The sequence below is a fragment of the Coturnix japonica genome, chromosome 7, assembly GCF_001577835.2.
Source record: "Coturnix japonica isolate 7356 chromosome 7, Coturnix japonica 2.1, whole genome shotgun sequence".
In the NCBI taxonomy this organism is placed as follows: domain Eukaryota; kingdom Metazoa; phylum Chordata; class Aves; order Galliformes; family Phasianidae; genus Coturnix; species Coturnix japonica.
The window spans coordinates 24,970,936-24,987,795 of NC_029522.1; the positions used below are offsets into that span (position 1 = coordinate 24,970,936).

Below are 16,860 nucleotides of genomic sequence, written 5' to 3' on the forward strand. Positions count from 1 at the left end.
TCAGTAAGGAAATCCATTGGCACACATCTGGCAAAACGTTCTCCAGATCTTTCAGCCTGACATTCAGCCTCATGCCAGATTAAACAGTTTCACTGCAACAAGACTGCTTTATGGTACTGGCTTCGTAGTGTGCAATAGGGTAACATAAAATACACAACCACAAGTAAATTTTTATACACTGTAATGCATATGAAGAGTCCGATATTCAACCTTGCCAGAGCAACTGGAAGTGGATGGTAATTTGCTGTTTAGCACATCCAAGTGGAAATATGATTTTTCAGACAAAAGAAGAGCAGCACTGTCTGACCATCCCACCCCAATCAAACTTTCAAGGGCTCAAAATAGATAGAGAACAAATCAAAGCACTCCAACTCTCCATCACTTATGACCGTCTGTTGTAGCACTGTTTATCATTGTTGCTCTTCTTTATTTCTTTTTTTCCCTCTCTTTTTATTTCTAAATTTATAATCCAATCACTCTTACCATGCTAAAAAGTAAATGAACAAGTTTCACTCTGATGCCAACTTTATAGTTATAGATCTCCCAAAGGTCAGCAGGATTGACAGACTCCAAGTGTTGGAAAATCAATCAAAATGGTCAAGTTTTATGATACATGCTCTTTCATCAATGCTAACAGAAAGAAATATTAGCAATTTTGCAACTAACCAGCAGAAGAATCGATTCAAAAAATATATATGGAAAAAAATAGGAAATTATTCATTAGATTACTCTAGAGAATAATTAAAGCTTCACCTACTCAAGTCAAGCAGACAGATCAGCTAAAATTCTTTAATAGCAAAATGAATTTACTTGTACTTTCTTTTCTCTCCTCCTACCTACGTATTGTATTTGTAAGATGGCAGACAGAGGTGTTGAAAAATCCAGTGTATAATTTGAAGTGATTACCTAAAAACTAAGGAGTAATTAAAAGTTATTTATTAATCACAGATAAAATACTATAAAAAGAAAAAAAATTCTGATGTGTTTTGGTAAGCATGTATGTTTGTATCATGGTTACAGTGAAACATGCATTAAGTATGAAACATATGGTTTCCATTTTGTAGCCCTGGAACCCATCCAAAGACATTTTATGTTGTTAGCTTAACTGTTCTCCTCAGCTGAGAAGCTGTGGAAAATATCTCATCCGAAAAAAATCTGCACCTAATGGATAACTACAAAAGATTTGCTAGATCTGCTAAGGACTATTAAATTTAAAAAGGCTCTGAGTTTACTGTTTAATTACTGGAATATTTTTATTTAATTAGAATATAATTTTCAAACTCTAAAGAATCTATGTTAAGAGGCACCACAAATTACACAAATAGATTATGTTGGAAATATTTTCTTAACTGAATAAATTTGCAGTGGTGGTTATGGCATTATGTTGGAAACTGGCCATCTGACCTAAGACCACCATATGACAAAGCCATTATTAATGTATCATCTCCCTGATTTTATAGATTTACAGAGCTTATCTTGTGGAGATAGAGTTCTGCTCTGAAGACCATGTTAAGTAATAACTCAATACAGAGACCAGAGATCAGTAAAAATAAGAAAAAGAAGACCATATTTCTTTAATTTTAGTAATACTTGATTTTGTCCTGATGCAAAATAGGTTGTCAAAGAGTTGGCTAGGAATGTCAAGAAATTCCTAGTACAGATTTATATTTTACTTCTATTAATGCAAAATACATCAAAAATGCTGAAAACAAAGTTGCAAGGTTAAATTTTGCTATGTTGTACTTAAAAATTCACCCCCAAATTTCAAGGCTGTTTACCTCAGTAACAGCAATTAGACGACGCATATAACCTCTTACACCTGTCTGCTAGAAGCGGTTGTAGCCAGCCAATTTGTCCAGAAATTAACATGATGAACTTAACCCATCGAGCATTATGTAGTTCTTATTCCTAAGAATAACAATAATAATATTCCTAATCTTTCTTTTCATTAAGCCAATGGAAAGGCAGTATAAATTAAAATAGCAATAAATCCAACCAGAGAGAATTGACCAGACTTTTTTGTTCTTTATTTTGTTAGTTGAGCTGACTTGGGATATGCCATTTGAAAGTCCCATTTTGTTATCTTGTGTCTTGAGAACTGTGTTTTCCATAAAGGTCTTGCAGCCTGAAAATTCACACTGCCAATGCTCTGCTAAGGTATAAGCTTACCCTTCTTCATAAACCACTGCAAGAGTTAGCCAGTTAATTTAACTCACCTTTGCCATTTGTGCCTGGACTCCGCTAGCCTTTAGAGCAGAAACCGCCTTCTGAGCAGCTGCTGGGCTGTCGAAGTCAACAAAACCATAACCTGAAATGTAAAACAGTCTGGTTTCTCCTCTTCAGATTGCGAATTTCATCAACAAGGTAGTAATCAGCTTTTAATCAAAGGGTTTGTATGCTATAAGCACGGTTATTTAATACAATTTCTTTGCTGGTTCTTCATGTAGTTCCCAGAGAAAAAAATCGACCCAAGTCCTTCCATCTTGTGATGACGTAGACCTACTATAGTGGAACAAATCAATTTCCATGCTCACTAATTATCAGGATTTTGTCCAAATCTGACGAATAGTATGGTGCTTTGTTTTGTGTTATCTGGTTATCATAACCAGGAAGAGCAAACTTGACATCATAAATTTATTTCATAGAGTTCACCAAAGAAAGCGTAATCTTAATTTTTCTGAACTAAATTCTTTGTCTGGTTTGAATAAGTGACCAATAAGCCTTTAAGTTACAGGTCATTTACTCAGAACTGGGAGAGTAGGTTAGTTTAAAAGATGCATATCTACTGCACTATAATCCAGTTATTCACTGTACATACATAAAAAACAATTAAAGTAGAAAGTGACTGAAAACCCACCTTCAGTGAAATCAAATGACTTTTTCTATTGATACTGAAAACAGAATGTAAATAAAATATTTTTTCTATGTCACATGATGGAATATTTTGATTTTATTATAAAACTGAAGTTAATTACAACAATTTCCATATATATATATATGTAACTTTAAAAAAAAATATTATTATTATTCTAAACAATGTACAGTTAATAGATTCCAACACATTTGGACAGCAATAAGCCTTGGTGACTACAGATTGGGATTTTTAATCCCAAAAATATAATTTGAGTTTGAAGGTTCCTTCTCTTATTTGAAGCCTCGTTCTGTATTTTTCAGTCCCCCCTCCTTCTGACCAGTGAACCATATTAAAAAATCCCTCTCCAGTGTCTAAGCTGGGATAAAAACAAACAAACAAACTGTAGAGGAGTAGAAAATTCAATCATTTCTTCAGATGGTAACAGTATCCTCTTACAGTTTGTCTATACTGAGGACCAAAAGGTTGTGCAAAGATACTACTGAGTCAGCTTTAAAGTCCTTAACTTGTGAAAAACAACTAGAGCAGCCTTGCACATCAGAGCGAGCTTATTTAACCTGCCAAGAAGCTTAAGAAAGCAGCATATTGTTCTGTGTAACATGTGGTGCTGTAGACTGTTAAATTTTGACAAGAAACAGAAGAAATTAGCTCATATCAAGTCCTGGGCTGCCAAAGGAGGACTAGTTTTTCATACCCATGCTAGCATAGGTTATCACTACCACCACACTGCAGTGTGCAATATAGATGGAGTTACATACTGATACCAAGTATGCCACCAGAGCTGGCTTTGCCATCTTTTCTACGATACATAAACTCAATTACTCATTGCTCCCGTTACTTTATATGCCATGGTATGCTTTTTTGGCAAGAGCCAGAGATGCTGTCAATCTCTTGATTAAATTCCAGTTACATCTCTGCATTCTGCCTACTCATATTCCCACTGCAACTCTGAAGACGTGGAGTGAGCTTCCCTGTAGCTTCAACTTGCCACACACCATTACAAAAGACAGTTAGTTACTGCTTCACGCTGTTGAGATTTCAAAACAGTATTGGAAAAGTGAGCTAAAACCTCTTAAAATATTAATGTGAGATTTTCTGTTTAAATCTTTGAAGAGTCAGGGCGAAGCAGTGTTGCTGGCAGAGCTCCTTAAGTCTTCAGGAGCTGGGGAAATGGGCAGACTAAATTGGTTAGTTGGTATCAATGGACAGAAACAACTAAAAAGGGTGTCCCATATTTCCTAGTCATAATGTGCATGGATGACATCTGCATATGAGCTGAGGAAAAAAAATTAGAAATTTAGGTTTCTGCACTGTCAGTCCCCCATTAACAGCTTAAGGTGGGGACCCAGGTAGCTATGTATAAGAGCTATGCCACTGCACTGTTTCTAAATCTTCCACAAAAAAACAATTAAAGATAAATTATCCTCTCCTGCCTCTACCTATCAGCTTTACACTCATTAACATTACTAAACCATCTGACTCAATTCTTCAATTTGCTTAGAAATTATCTTCTTAATTGTAAAAAAGAAGTCTGCAATCTGATATTTCAGTGTCTGCTGCCACACCTCCCACCAAGCACACTGCTGGGATATGAGATTACATCTCACTGTAATTGCAGTGAGTGCTGCAGATCACTGAACGGACATACCCAGCTTATCTAAAGGAGGTTTTGTATTTTTTCCAGCAGCAATTACTTACGTGAACACGAACCCCCTCTTTGCTCCCAACACATTGACTAGCATATAGCTAAACATAATTACACTACTGGAACATGTGATTAACTGCTGCTTCAAACTGTTCAAATTAGCAGAGCTGATTTCCACAATGTATAATTTTTTCAGACACTTCGTACAAGCAAATGCTTTGCTGTAACCTTCCCTGGTTTCTCCAGGCCAGAGGAGAAAAGCTGCTTTTAACTCCATTTTTGTGTTTCAAACAGAGGCTGAGTGGCAGCCAGCAGCGTGCATGTCCGCTTCACCCAGGGCTGGCTGCACCACTAACACGGGCAGGTTGCCAGCTCCGCTGGAAACAAATGTACTGAGCATGCTGACCACGGGCAACAACAAGCCTGCTTTAGGAGCATGACTGGAGAAAGGAAATCAAAAGTACTTACAATACAGCATTGGTTAATTTTGTAAAATCAATTAATTAGTCAATTGTTAAATAGTCAATTTGATAAAATCAATTGATTAACCGGGTGAATGTAATATAAAAGCAAACATACCTTTGCACTTGTTCGTTGTCTTATCCAAAATAGCCTTTGTGGATACAATTTTCCCATACCTAGAAAGTATTATACATACGTAAAGAAACGTGTAAGGAAGAAAAAAACCCATAACATTCTATTACAGCAGACATCCCATTCACACTGTTTTATTGTGCTTACCTTCAGTAAGTTGCAACAGTATGTAAACTGTACATTTATTTAATGAAAATTAATGCAGACAGAAGCAACAAAAATGATCAACTATTTCAAGTGTGGCCATGCTCTCCTCTTGTAGAATCATAGAATACATTGGGTTAGAAGAAGGGACGTTAAAAATCATCCAGTCCCAACCCCCTACTATGAGCTGGTTGCCACCCACCAGACAGAGCTGCCCAGGGCTCATCCGACCCCGCCACCTCCAGGGATGGGCAACTCTTCCTGAGTTCCCAGTAGCACCATAAAACAAGCCAGAGAAAAAGTGCTTTATTCTGGTAAGTACTATTCTGGTAAAATCCAGGTAGGCAGAAGAAATCATATTTTAGGGATAAGCTCTCCCAGTCAGTATACATACCAAATAAAGCAGACAAGAAACAGACTCATCAGGGCTAGTCTCAATAATAAGGTTTTAAAAAAATTATTATTATTATTATTTTTTTAATTACTGATTCAAATCCAAACCAATGAAACCTCTCTTCTGTATGAACCAGATTTCTAAAAGCTGATCTGCAGGGCTGATAAAGAATTTTCTGTATGTTTACAATGGAAAATTGAAATGTAAACTATTTCAGCTGAAAGCAACGCATCCATCAGGAAAGTTTCAATTTTCTTTTTGTAAAGAAAAAGACATTCATTGCTTGTTTGCATCTTTTCAATAGCTTGACAGCCCAGGCACCAATCTGCTATGAAGCCCAAAGGTCAGCATCCACGCAGCTAAGACGAGATAAACTAAACAGATAGACAGAAATCTCAGCTATAGGAATGACTGCTGATTCTGAAATGCATTGCAAAGTTTGCCACTAATAGCTCTTTTGACTCTGACTCTGAGTAGAACTTGTTGCACTTGGAGAAAACTTGCAACTTGCATTGGAAATCAAATTCCATATTTGATTAAAAAATAAAACATGAAAAAGCAGCTCCACTGGCACAGATACACTCATTACAGAGCAATACAGCAGCTGAATGAGAAACTGAGCAGATGTTCCCAAGTTCCCTACCACAAGCTCATCTCTTTGCTTTTGAACTACATTTGACAATATCCAGTTAGTATGTAAGAGAGGAATGATGAAACATGACTTTGTTTTCACATGATAAAACACAAGGTAACGTTACATCAGTATGTATACCTGAGCATTGTGTGACAAGAGGTTCTCTATCACTGTACAAGTACCAAAAGCAAACTGAAAAGTATTAGAAATGTTATCAGCAGAAGTAAGTAGACTTTGGGGAAGAATGAAGCTTCACCAGCTCATTTGCTAAATATAACTCCATCAGAGTGGCAGTTACTGAGTAGCATTTCCTAAAGACATTATTTCAAAAGATGACTGACGGAATTTCTGCAGAAGCTCTATTAGTCTTAAAAGTTCTTCAAAATATGCAAAATATACATAAGAGTGCTGAAATAGCTGCTTCCTTGCGAAGTTATAGTTATTTAAGGGTAAAGCTTATCCACAAAGTGCTTTCCTCCTAAAGAATAATTAAGTATATTCTTCAATCTCAGGACATTTTCAGGTCAGTGAGTTACTGTATGACTTCTGTTGGCTGCAGAAGAGTAGATCTGGGGCACCATACACTAGACATTAGAGTCCTTATTGTGTTTGGATCTGTGAACATCTGTGCTGCCATAACATAGAACTATCCATCTATAGCCTAAAAATGTATGAGAGTCTCTGAAAAACCATATATACTTAGATATACCATGCTAGAAGCTGTAGAAAAGCAACAGAAATTTTGCCTAATAACTGTAGCACATACTTCCTTATTTGTAGCAGTTATTTTCCAAATGAGTCATTCCATATGAGAGCTTTATACCGTGTGAGTTCAAATTTCTGAACTTTTCCTGTGAGCACAGGGTAAATGTACACATTGTAAGCACAAGAGAGGCAAACTGTTCAGAAGAGGGATCTTCGAGATATGCTAAATTCTTGTGCTTCAGCACAGGACTTGATGCCAGCATTCTCCATATCCTACCAGATTTCCCATTGTGTAAATGTGAAATGTTACAAAACCTTTGAGGAAAACATGCATGCAAACAACAAACAGAATGAAGGGGGATCTCATCTCTGCTAATCTTTCAGGACTTGAAAGCATAGAAAGTGATTGTGAAGAATGTACTATTAAGAATCTGTGTAAGAAAAATAGCTGTATTCCTCAACCAATTTGGTGAGTGGGGGGAATCAGGGGCTGGCTTTGGACAGCACTGGCCCAGATACTGATGCTCATTAGCCAACAGCACCTAAACACGCGTCTGCATGTCTGTTCCTCACACCCATCCCTGCCTTCCAATGTACAAGACCACCAGTGATATAACTCTCTGCCCTAGACAGTATAGCTCTTGCAGAGAACCAGCTGCCATGGAAGGCAGCCACAAAATATCATCAGTGCGACTCTGTGAATGCACCAGAGAAACAATGTAACAATGGCACCCACCACCAGGGCTTTTTCCTGTGATGTTCCCAATACTCCTTCCAGGTGATAGCTCTCCACTCCTCATGAAACTCAAAAAATGCAGTTTGCTCCACCTGAGCCTAACTTGAGGAGAACACTCTTTTCTTGCTTCCAATATGTGGTCTGTTAACAGGGGAAATTACTCTTTACAGTTCCTCATAATTGCTTTCTTCAAATGATGACTATCGTGAACCTCTACTTCCTTCCTCCTAAGTTCTGCAATCCTAATATTACTGCTAACATAGGTTCCTGCATTCAAATACTCATTTGCTAGTGCAACAGCAATTGAGATCTACCAGAAATCAATGATCTACATAACGCATTAAAGTCATGCTCCAAACTAATACATATTGCCTGCTTACAAAAAGAGAATACATCAAGAAAGAAGAGTTACATTAAAAAGGTATCTATGATGTTAGAGGTCTTGCCACTCCCCTCAGAGCTTGAGCACATCTAACAGTCCTAGGCACCCCACTGGTGCTGCTGCCCTGCTGCTTCAGAGCCCTCCTGCATGCCTGATGAGATTCAGTGCTGAAGGCAGGGCAACAAAATCTTGGAGATAGAAAGATGTCTTCAGCTTTGCATCTCTCTTCTCATTTTCTTAGGTACTGCACTTATACTGGCATCAATTAATGTACTAAGGAAAATAGGACCCAGGTAAAAGTCAGGCAAATACTTGCCAGGGTGAACTGGTTACGAGATTAAAGGGGCTATGTTCAGTAACAAGCTGTGCACCGATGTATTAGCTACCCATTGTACAGAAGATCATGACAAATGTATACTTGGATAGGACATCAAGGACAGACTTGTCTAAAAGCAAAATTAGGGAGACATGCAGTATTGCTACTTAACAGACAACGTTCACCACTGCTTATTACAAACTCCATGCAGAAATGAAAGGATAACTCCACCAGCCCATACCCCCTAACATTTACTGCCAGGCAACGTGAGCCTCAAAATACAGCAACATACCTTTGACTTAGATACTTCTAACGTGGAAAGTTTGAAGCAAAAAATCTATACGTTCTTTTTAGAAATTTCATTGTTCAGTAACATGATCAAAGGCAGTACAAGTAACAAGATCTGTTACATATAGCTAGGAATACTTTCTGGATACTTAAAACGTCTCTGAAGTATAATGTTGGCAATGATGGAGGATGAAAGAAAAGGCTTTTGAAAAAACTGTACTCCGATCAAACTGAACGAGTGTTTACTTCTCTCCTTTTGTACATTTGCTAGCACAATGCATGCACTTGTGACATGAGGGTGAAAAGGTTCCATGAGGAGCAGGGCAAGAAATGGGAACAAATCAGCTTGAAGGCTCTGCCACAAGTGCTGCTTTGAGTGTTGAAAGAACTTATCTGTGTGTGCATTAGGGGAGGTACAGAAAGAACAAGCTGTGAAAAGCTAGACGGGGATTGTCTGGAATTGTTTAAATCTTTGTCTACAGCTTAACACACCTCATTCCACCAAGCTCAGTATTTCCCTTTACAGTATTTTCCAGCTGTGAAGGTTTTTCTACCACCTGGCTTTGACTCGGATCCTAACATGCCAAAAGAATCTCTGCTTTTCTGGAAAGCCCTTGCCATTTAGAGCTGCTTAGCTCCTCCAACCACCTGTGACAAAGAGGGCTTTGCCCTCTCTCCCTTTGTAAAAGCACAGTCCTTAAAAGAGCATTCCTAGAGATGCTGCTGCTCCCCCCTGCTTTACTATAGAACTGTCAGAAGGCCTCTGCAAAGCAGAAATAATGCTGCAAAGCTTTTGTATTTATTTCAAATTGTGTTTTAGAACTCAGCATCTTATCACCGCCCTTCACAGAATGCTCTTTATTCTTAAGAGTCAAAATCAGGTGGTAAAGCCAGGCACATATTTCATAACATATAAGTGGCTCTGAGTACATGAACTCACTATAAAGTGGAATTGAAAAAGGAATGAAGACCTGGCTCAGCACAGAGGTTTTGGTGAGGAGCCAATGTCCTCACCAGGTGACCCAAAGACACGAGAGAGCCAACAGGACCATGTGGGAAGGCAGATCGGTTAATGCTAAAACACAGTGCAGCTGCTGCACACATCTGCATCAAAATAAGCCTTACTTTACCAACTAAAACAAAACAAACAGGTAAAGCAAATGGGAGAATTACTTGTAAAGAAAATGCTGTATACTAGTTGCAATACAGAGAGATGCATACACTCAAAACGTAATACATTTTCTTCTTGAAACTGAATATTATCCTTCTGTATGACCTCAAATACATACAAGTAACAAATATCAATTTCTCCAAATCAGTCAACTTTAAGCAAGCATCCTTATCTTCCCAAACCCCAGGTATAACATTCTGAATAGCAAAAATAATAATTAAAAAAAAAATTACAGAAAAATAAGGACTTTCAAAGACAAGCCTGTTATCATGTTCTGTACCATTACTTGTAGTATATGTGGAAGCCCAGCCAGTTCATTTTCACTGAGATCAAGAGAAAAGCCTGAGCAGTCTATAGGAAAGCCTCACCTATGCTGCAGTTCTCAGCCTCTCTGCTCCAGGTGGTAACAAGAAAACTAATTCCCCATAACTGAGAAAAGAGTCATGGGAATTGCCAGCAAGAGCTAACTTGGTGCAGCTGGCTCCCACACCTCACTGCTTTTCCAATGTTCAGGGCATTTCCAAGCCAACATAACAACCATGGGAACGTAATCAGCCCCAGCAATCTTCCCTCCTAGATCCTAAAAACATGCCCAGAGCAGTGTCTGAGAGTACAAAAGGTTATATCTGGCTCCTATACCTCCATCTCTGTTTCACCTTGGAAAAGTGGTGTACCAAACCTCATGCTCTTGCTTCTTTTCAGGCTTAGCAGACAAGCAATTTTGGTTGATTGGTTTATTTATTTGTTTTTCCACATGAAATCTTTTATTTTCCAAAAAAGGGAATTCCAGAAAACAAATGCGTAAACAATAGTCTCTTTGACAGACTACTACAATCCTGCTATTTAATTATGGGTAAATGTTCTGTTATTAAAAGTTGATACAGAAACTTATTCCATTCAGAAGAATACTAAGTTTGAAGAACAGAACCACAGGCTGCACAACCTATAGCCATATGGTTTTCATTTTTAAATTCTTCACCACATTTATGCCCTAGTGCAGAAGGAGAGATCAGAAGAACATTTTGTTCATGTTTTGTTTTCTGCTGTTGACATATCGCTCTTTGACAAACTCTTTGGATCCACTCGCTTGCTATACGGTCATCCCAGACCTAAACATTTGCTCACCAGACTATGAGTACCTACCTCTGAAAGTCTGATCAACCATTTTTAGCGTGTAAATTAACATTACAAAAAAACTAGGTTTATGCTTTTTTTACTTTCATTTGCACACTTAACAGGTACGAATGATGTAGCTTAGTACATGTTCTCCTTCAAAACTGCTCTAGATTTGCCTAATTTGTTTGATTCATAAAGGACTCCTATAGCAGCTTCAGGTATTGAAGCACTGGGTTAATCAACTCAGCTTTATGCGCCCTGGTTCAGGCATCAGACCATAAATCTCATTATGCACAAAACAGGACATTCTAAACTAAACTAAAGCTAAAGCTTTGATTTGGTGATATTTTTATTGAATGGTTGTGTGGTTTTGCCAACGATAGTTCATATTACTTATCCCTTTGACTCTCCAGTTCTACAGAGAGAAAGCTGGCATGTTCAAAGTGTTTCTCACTGTTGTTTTGACTGTTTTACTCAGGAAGTAAAAAATAGCTAACCAAGCAGATTAGAGTTTATTATGATGGAAACCAACTACTGCTTTTTCCACTTTGAAAATTCCCAAATAACAGTTTGTCTACTCATGAAAAGAAAAAATGTGTGTGTATGTGTATATATATACACATATATATACGTGTATATATATACACACACACACATATATATACATATATATGTATGTATGTATATATTTAAAACAAGTTATGATCTATTTACTAAAAACAAAATAAAAAACACAAACAAATATTTGGCTTGTCAATAGACTTATATGCAGCTGTAAATTCTTTGCAAGGCCAAGAAAACTTGAAGCATACACCATTATCATTACTGATGCAATTACCAACATCAGCATGATGCAAACCATGGTGTATAACTTGGGTACAAACAATCTTGTCTTCAGGCTCAGTACATACAATTCCAGATTTCACTATGTAAATAGAAGTGGTAAAAGCAGATGCAAAATCAGATATGCTATCAACTCTTGCAGTTATCCATCCTTAACAGAGCAGATGCTTAGCAGAAAGGACACACACAATTCTTATCAGAGTGGTATGAACAGATGCCTTCTTAGTTTCTTGGACAATATTCATTGTAACAGATAAAAAGCAGTATTTTATGTATAGGTTTTATAGTGTTCTGGCTCTGCACAAGTGTATCTATTTCTTATATTGAAAAGAAACCAGGATTTCAAAACTGTAATGAATAGCAAAGTGACACACACAGGAAGAAGATTTTTTACATTATTTTTCAGCTACCCATTTTATTTTTTAAGAGTAGTTATTTCCTGGTTTAGCAGAGTATGATCTGTGGGGATAGGAAAGAAAAGCTTTTAGAATCAGGAAATGTTTGCTTCCTCTTGCTCTATAGAGATGTGAATAAGCTCCATGCATTGCATAGAAACTGACTGGAAGTCAAGGAAAGACGGCTGCTGTTAGCATCCTACAGTATCCTACATCCTCTTTGTATTTTGCAAAGGTTTTTCAATAAGTATGCTCTTTTTTTGCAAAACTTATCGATGATCTTAAGAGTATGCCCCACTGTACAACACATACAATGCGCTTTCATTTAGCACAACGGAGGAAAATTGCTTTTTTAGTGCCTCTGCATATTTTAAACATTTAAGACTTATTACAGCTGACACTAAGGCAGCATTCCCAATGTTTGTGGCAAAACAACAGACTTCCAACAACTCCCTAAAGAGATTTTTCTTCCATCGATCTTAAATCATAAAAAAAAGAAAAGAAGGAAAAAAAGTCTAACACCAGGTTTACTTGTTTTTTTCTTAATTAGGTTCAGGATTTTGCAATATATAGTAATGGATTTGGTGTCTATGCTCGGCAAGTTGAGCATACAAGGCAACGGTGCACCAGGCAGGCAAGAAGGCCAACAGCACTGTGGGGTGCATCAAGCATGGCACTGCCACCAGCTGAGGGAAGGGTCACACCTTACCTGTGCACTGTTTGGGCATCACAGTGCAGAAAGGACATAAAGCTATTGGAGTGTGGTGCTGAGCTCTGCCCTCTGTGACAGCGACAGGGCCTGAGGGAGCAGCATGGAGCTGTGTCAGGGGAGGAGCAGCTGGGGGTCAGGGAAAGGTTCCATGCCCCAGAGGGCGGTGGGCACTGAGTAGCTCCCTGGGGTCACGGTCACAGCCCCAGGCTGCTGGAGTTCAAGAAGCATCTGAAGAGCACTCTAAGCCATATGGTCTAACTTTTGGGTGGTCCTGTGTGGAGCCAAGAGCCGGACTCAGTGATCCTTACACCCAACTCAAGTTATTCCATGATTCCATGAAAGGCAGTTATTCTTTTGCACTGTGATGTCAAGATCGTATTAAAAAACATCCATGAAACCCTGTCAAATAGTTTTTAGAGTTCTAACCCCTTGCAATTCCATCAGATATTCCTCTCCATCAGGTCTCGAGAAGAATTCAGCTGGATGGCACTGTGTGAAAAGGACATAAGAGCAGGAGAATGGAAATAATGAGAGACCAGACATCTTAAGTATAAAATCTTTACAGTAGCATGGCAAGTGGTGCAGGTTTGTTTTTTTTTGTGTGTGTGTGTGTGTTTTTGGTTTTGTTTTGTTAATTTCAAAATTAAAAATAAATGTAATTTCAAACAAAATGTAAATTAGTGAAATGCAAATTTCACAAATTAAAAACAAACACGGCAAATTCTGAAAGATTTACAAGCATCTGTTGCCTTAGTCACTTCACTAAAGATGTGAATATGGATATTTAGCAATTAATAATCACCCACACTTTGGGGTGAGATTTACCAAGCCCTGTCTTTATCAATCTATCTTTGCTCAGCTGCAGCATGATTTTGACTATTAAATATGTGGTATTTTCACTGAAGTTAGTGACATCCTGACTTCCCTCCCTTCACAGCATTATGCCATCATTAGCCAGCATTTAGAGGAGGTCACTCACCCTAATCCCTTTCGAAAATTACACACTTCAATTTTCATATAATCATAAAGTGAACCAAATACCATATACTTGTGATGTTTGGCACAAGGAGAGCAGCAAGCTGCTCAACTTAATTTAGCCATTTCATTTTTAATTTTCATTTGATATATCATAGGCTAGAGAGATGAGAACACCGACGGTAGGGAGAAACCAAGTATACCAAGAGGCTGGTCCCAAATTTGCTGATTTATACATATCTTTTTGAACTGCAATCAAAGTGTTTGTTCTAGCAACAGTAAAAGAAGGAAGAGGTTACATGCTGTGAAGAAAAATGAAATTTCAAGCAAGGAACTTAAGACAACTGATCCCATTCGGTGTTTCTTACAGATGCTGTCCCTGCAGTAACCCAGCCTGACTTCTGACAAGCTGAGGTGATTTAGTGTAATCTCTGGGCCATCTGCTAGGCTGTCTATCAGCTCAGTAGCCTTGTTACTCCACAGTTTATAGGTTAAGCAGGATAAACAACCTATCAGAAACACAAATGGATTTGCCTCTTTGACACACTTTGAAGTGCAAATATTGTCTAAGTAACCACAGCTTTCTTTCTCCTAAACTGAAGCAGGGGAAACAAAAAGAATCACAGTAATGCATTAATCAAATCACCTGTTCTTTAAGAAGAGGAAATTGTTTGCCATCATCTTTGCAGTCTGTGAAATCAGCACTTACCATTAAATACTTTCTACCTTCTTTTTGCCTCCCCACTTAGGAGCTCTTCCATTTACCTATGGTAAGACTTCCACGCAAATTATTTTAAAATGCATAAACTTCACAGACTCACATTCAGCTTTCTAACATCTTTTTGCGTAGACGGATGACACTGAAAACATTCCTTCCTGCCAACATGCTACTGAGCTTAAAGATCAAATTACTGTAAGTCAACTACAGCCATTTGTTTTTGTAAAATTAAAATATGGGGCACTGTTCCTCAAAGAGCATATTTTACAGCTGGGTAGAATATGAAATGATGTGTGTAAATTTCTATTAGAATGGCTTAGAAACTAAACTAATGCTAGGCTACTTCTGCCACAGGACATTGTGATGGATACAAAGTGCTCTTAAAAATGCTTTAGCATATGACACCAAACAGGATTTTTAATACAAAAATGGTTTGTTCAGTTATTCATCAGACTATCACAAACAAATCCCAGAATTATCATAAACTAATTAACCCATGAAAACGTTCATGCAGTATAAGATTGGTAGACAGTACATCAGCAAAACAAACCAAGATGTCTGCCTCCTGCATCCTGCCTCACAAAGCAGCCTGCCCTCCCCAGCCTGCACCATTCAGTCACCAGTTCAGTACAGCAAACTTTGGAGAATCCTTATAAAATAAATAAATACATCAATAAAGACTTTGGAATTCAGTTAACCCACTTTTCTGCACTACACAGCCATCCTTACTGAAATAAAACACAGAATAATTGAAATGTTCTACAGCAGTTTTCAGCACTTTGCCTCTAAATCAGCTGACAAGGGAAGGGGTCACAGCTTCTCACAACTACAAAATAGAACAAAGTTGTGCCATTTTAAGAAAGCAAATATCGGTGTCTTATCCTAACGCTACAGAACAGACTCAAGAATGTCTGCATAAACAGCAAAATACAGAAAAAAACCACACATTTTAAACAGATTCCCCCTCCCCCCATCAAAAGTTGAAAAAAGAAAATACATATATATATATTGGGAAATAAATTACCACGGCTCATGTGGCTCATAGGAAGAATATAAGAAACATGAGAAAGCATAAAGTTTCACACAGCCATGAGAGCATGAAGGATTTCAGGGGTCTTTCAAAATCATAATTCATTTGCAAGCAAAATAATAAAGTTCTGAACAGGTTGAAATGACAAGTTCAGAATATGATTTCTACAGTCTGGCAATTTCTTTTATCTCCCCACCTTTTTTTTTTTTTTTTTTTTTTTTTCCCCTCATTACTGAAAAATGATCACTAATCAAGACAATGATTTGGGAAGATGAGAAATTAAACTACAGATAAATGCTAATGAGTATTTATGAGCCAAGCTCATGGCAGCTCTGCAGGCTTGCATGTATTGATTTACCACTGCTAGCTGCTTTAATCTGAAAGTAAGGCTGTATTTCTACACCCAGGCATAAATCTTGGCGAATTCCAGCCTCACCAATTTTGCAGAGCCTACACTAACAGCTTGAAAGAATAAAACTAAGAAGACATAAGAGAGCAGTTCTTGTTATTCATAATTTATAACTCCTTTCTCTTGCCTGTGCAAAGCAGTACAGATCAGGTTTGGAGCATAAATTAGTCTCTAGACTGTATACCCGAAGACTTTTTTTCCCCCTCTGTTTTAATTCCTCCTCCACCCAAGCAAGCCAAACTCACTCATTCCCAGCGTATAATGCATTGTCTTTTAATATGTTGGGGTGTTTTTTATGGTTTTTGTTGTTTGGTTTTTGGGTTTTTTTTCTAAGTATATTACTTTTTCATGTGGAAGGGAATGGCAAAGGGAAAATACCATTTAGCATCACTTCCCAATGCTTTCTTCCCGTTAGTCAGAACAGTATCAATCAAAAGGTGTTATTCCAGCTACAATTCAAGGCAGTATTAGAGAACCTGCTAACTAGATAGACAGATAGACACCTAATTAATGCTGCAAGCCTGTATATATGCAGAAGATGATTACTCTTTAATTTATTCTTGCCTATTAGTATTACATCTAGGAAAGGTCACTAAACAAATCTCATACCTTCCATGTAAATAAGCAATGCCCCAAAGAGTATGTAGGCCAAGACTTGAAAGCCATGAAAGTGGGGACTGCCAAAGCACAAGGGCACTTTCAGCCACATTTCATTTCCTATGCATTGACCAACTCATGAGCTCCAAACAACAAAAAACTTTCTCATGTATTACATAAATTA

The 16,860-nt window shown here is 37.7% G+C and overlaps 1 protein-coding gene across 3 annotated transcripts in view; it reads right to left on the minus strand.

Annotated features, from left to right (window-relative positions):
• Positions 1 to 16,860, minus strand: part of RBMS1 (RNA binding motif single stranded interacting protein 1) — a 137,018-nt gene that overhangs the window by 31,363 nt on the left and 88,795 nt on the right. For all 3 annotated transcript variants that reach the window (XM_015869076.2, XM_015869077.2, XM_015869078.2), the window contains exons 3-4: positions 5,097 to 5,155; positions 2,217 to 2,308 (exon numbers count right to left, since the gene is read on the minus strand). In XM_015869076.2, the coding sequence (XP_015724562.1) occupies positions 2,217 to 2,308; positions 5,097 to 5,155 (151 nt within the window). The remainder of the gene's footprint in view (positions 1 to 2,216; positions 2,309 to 5,096; positions 5,156 to 16,860) is intronic.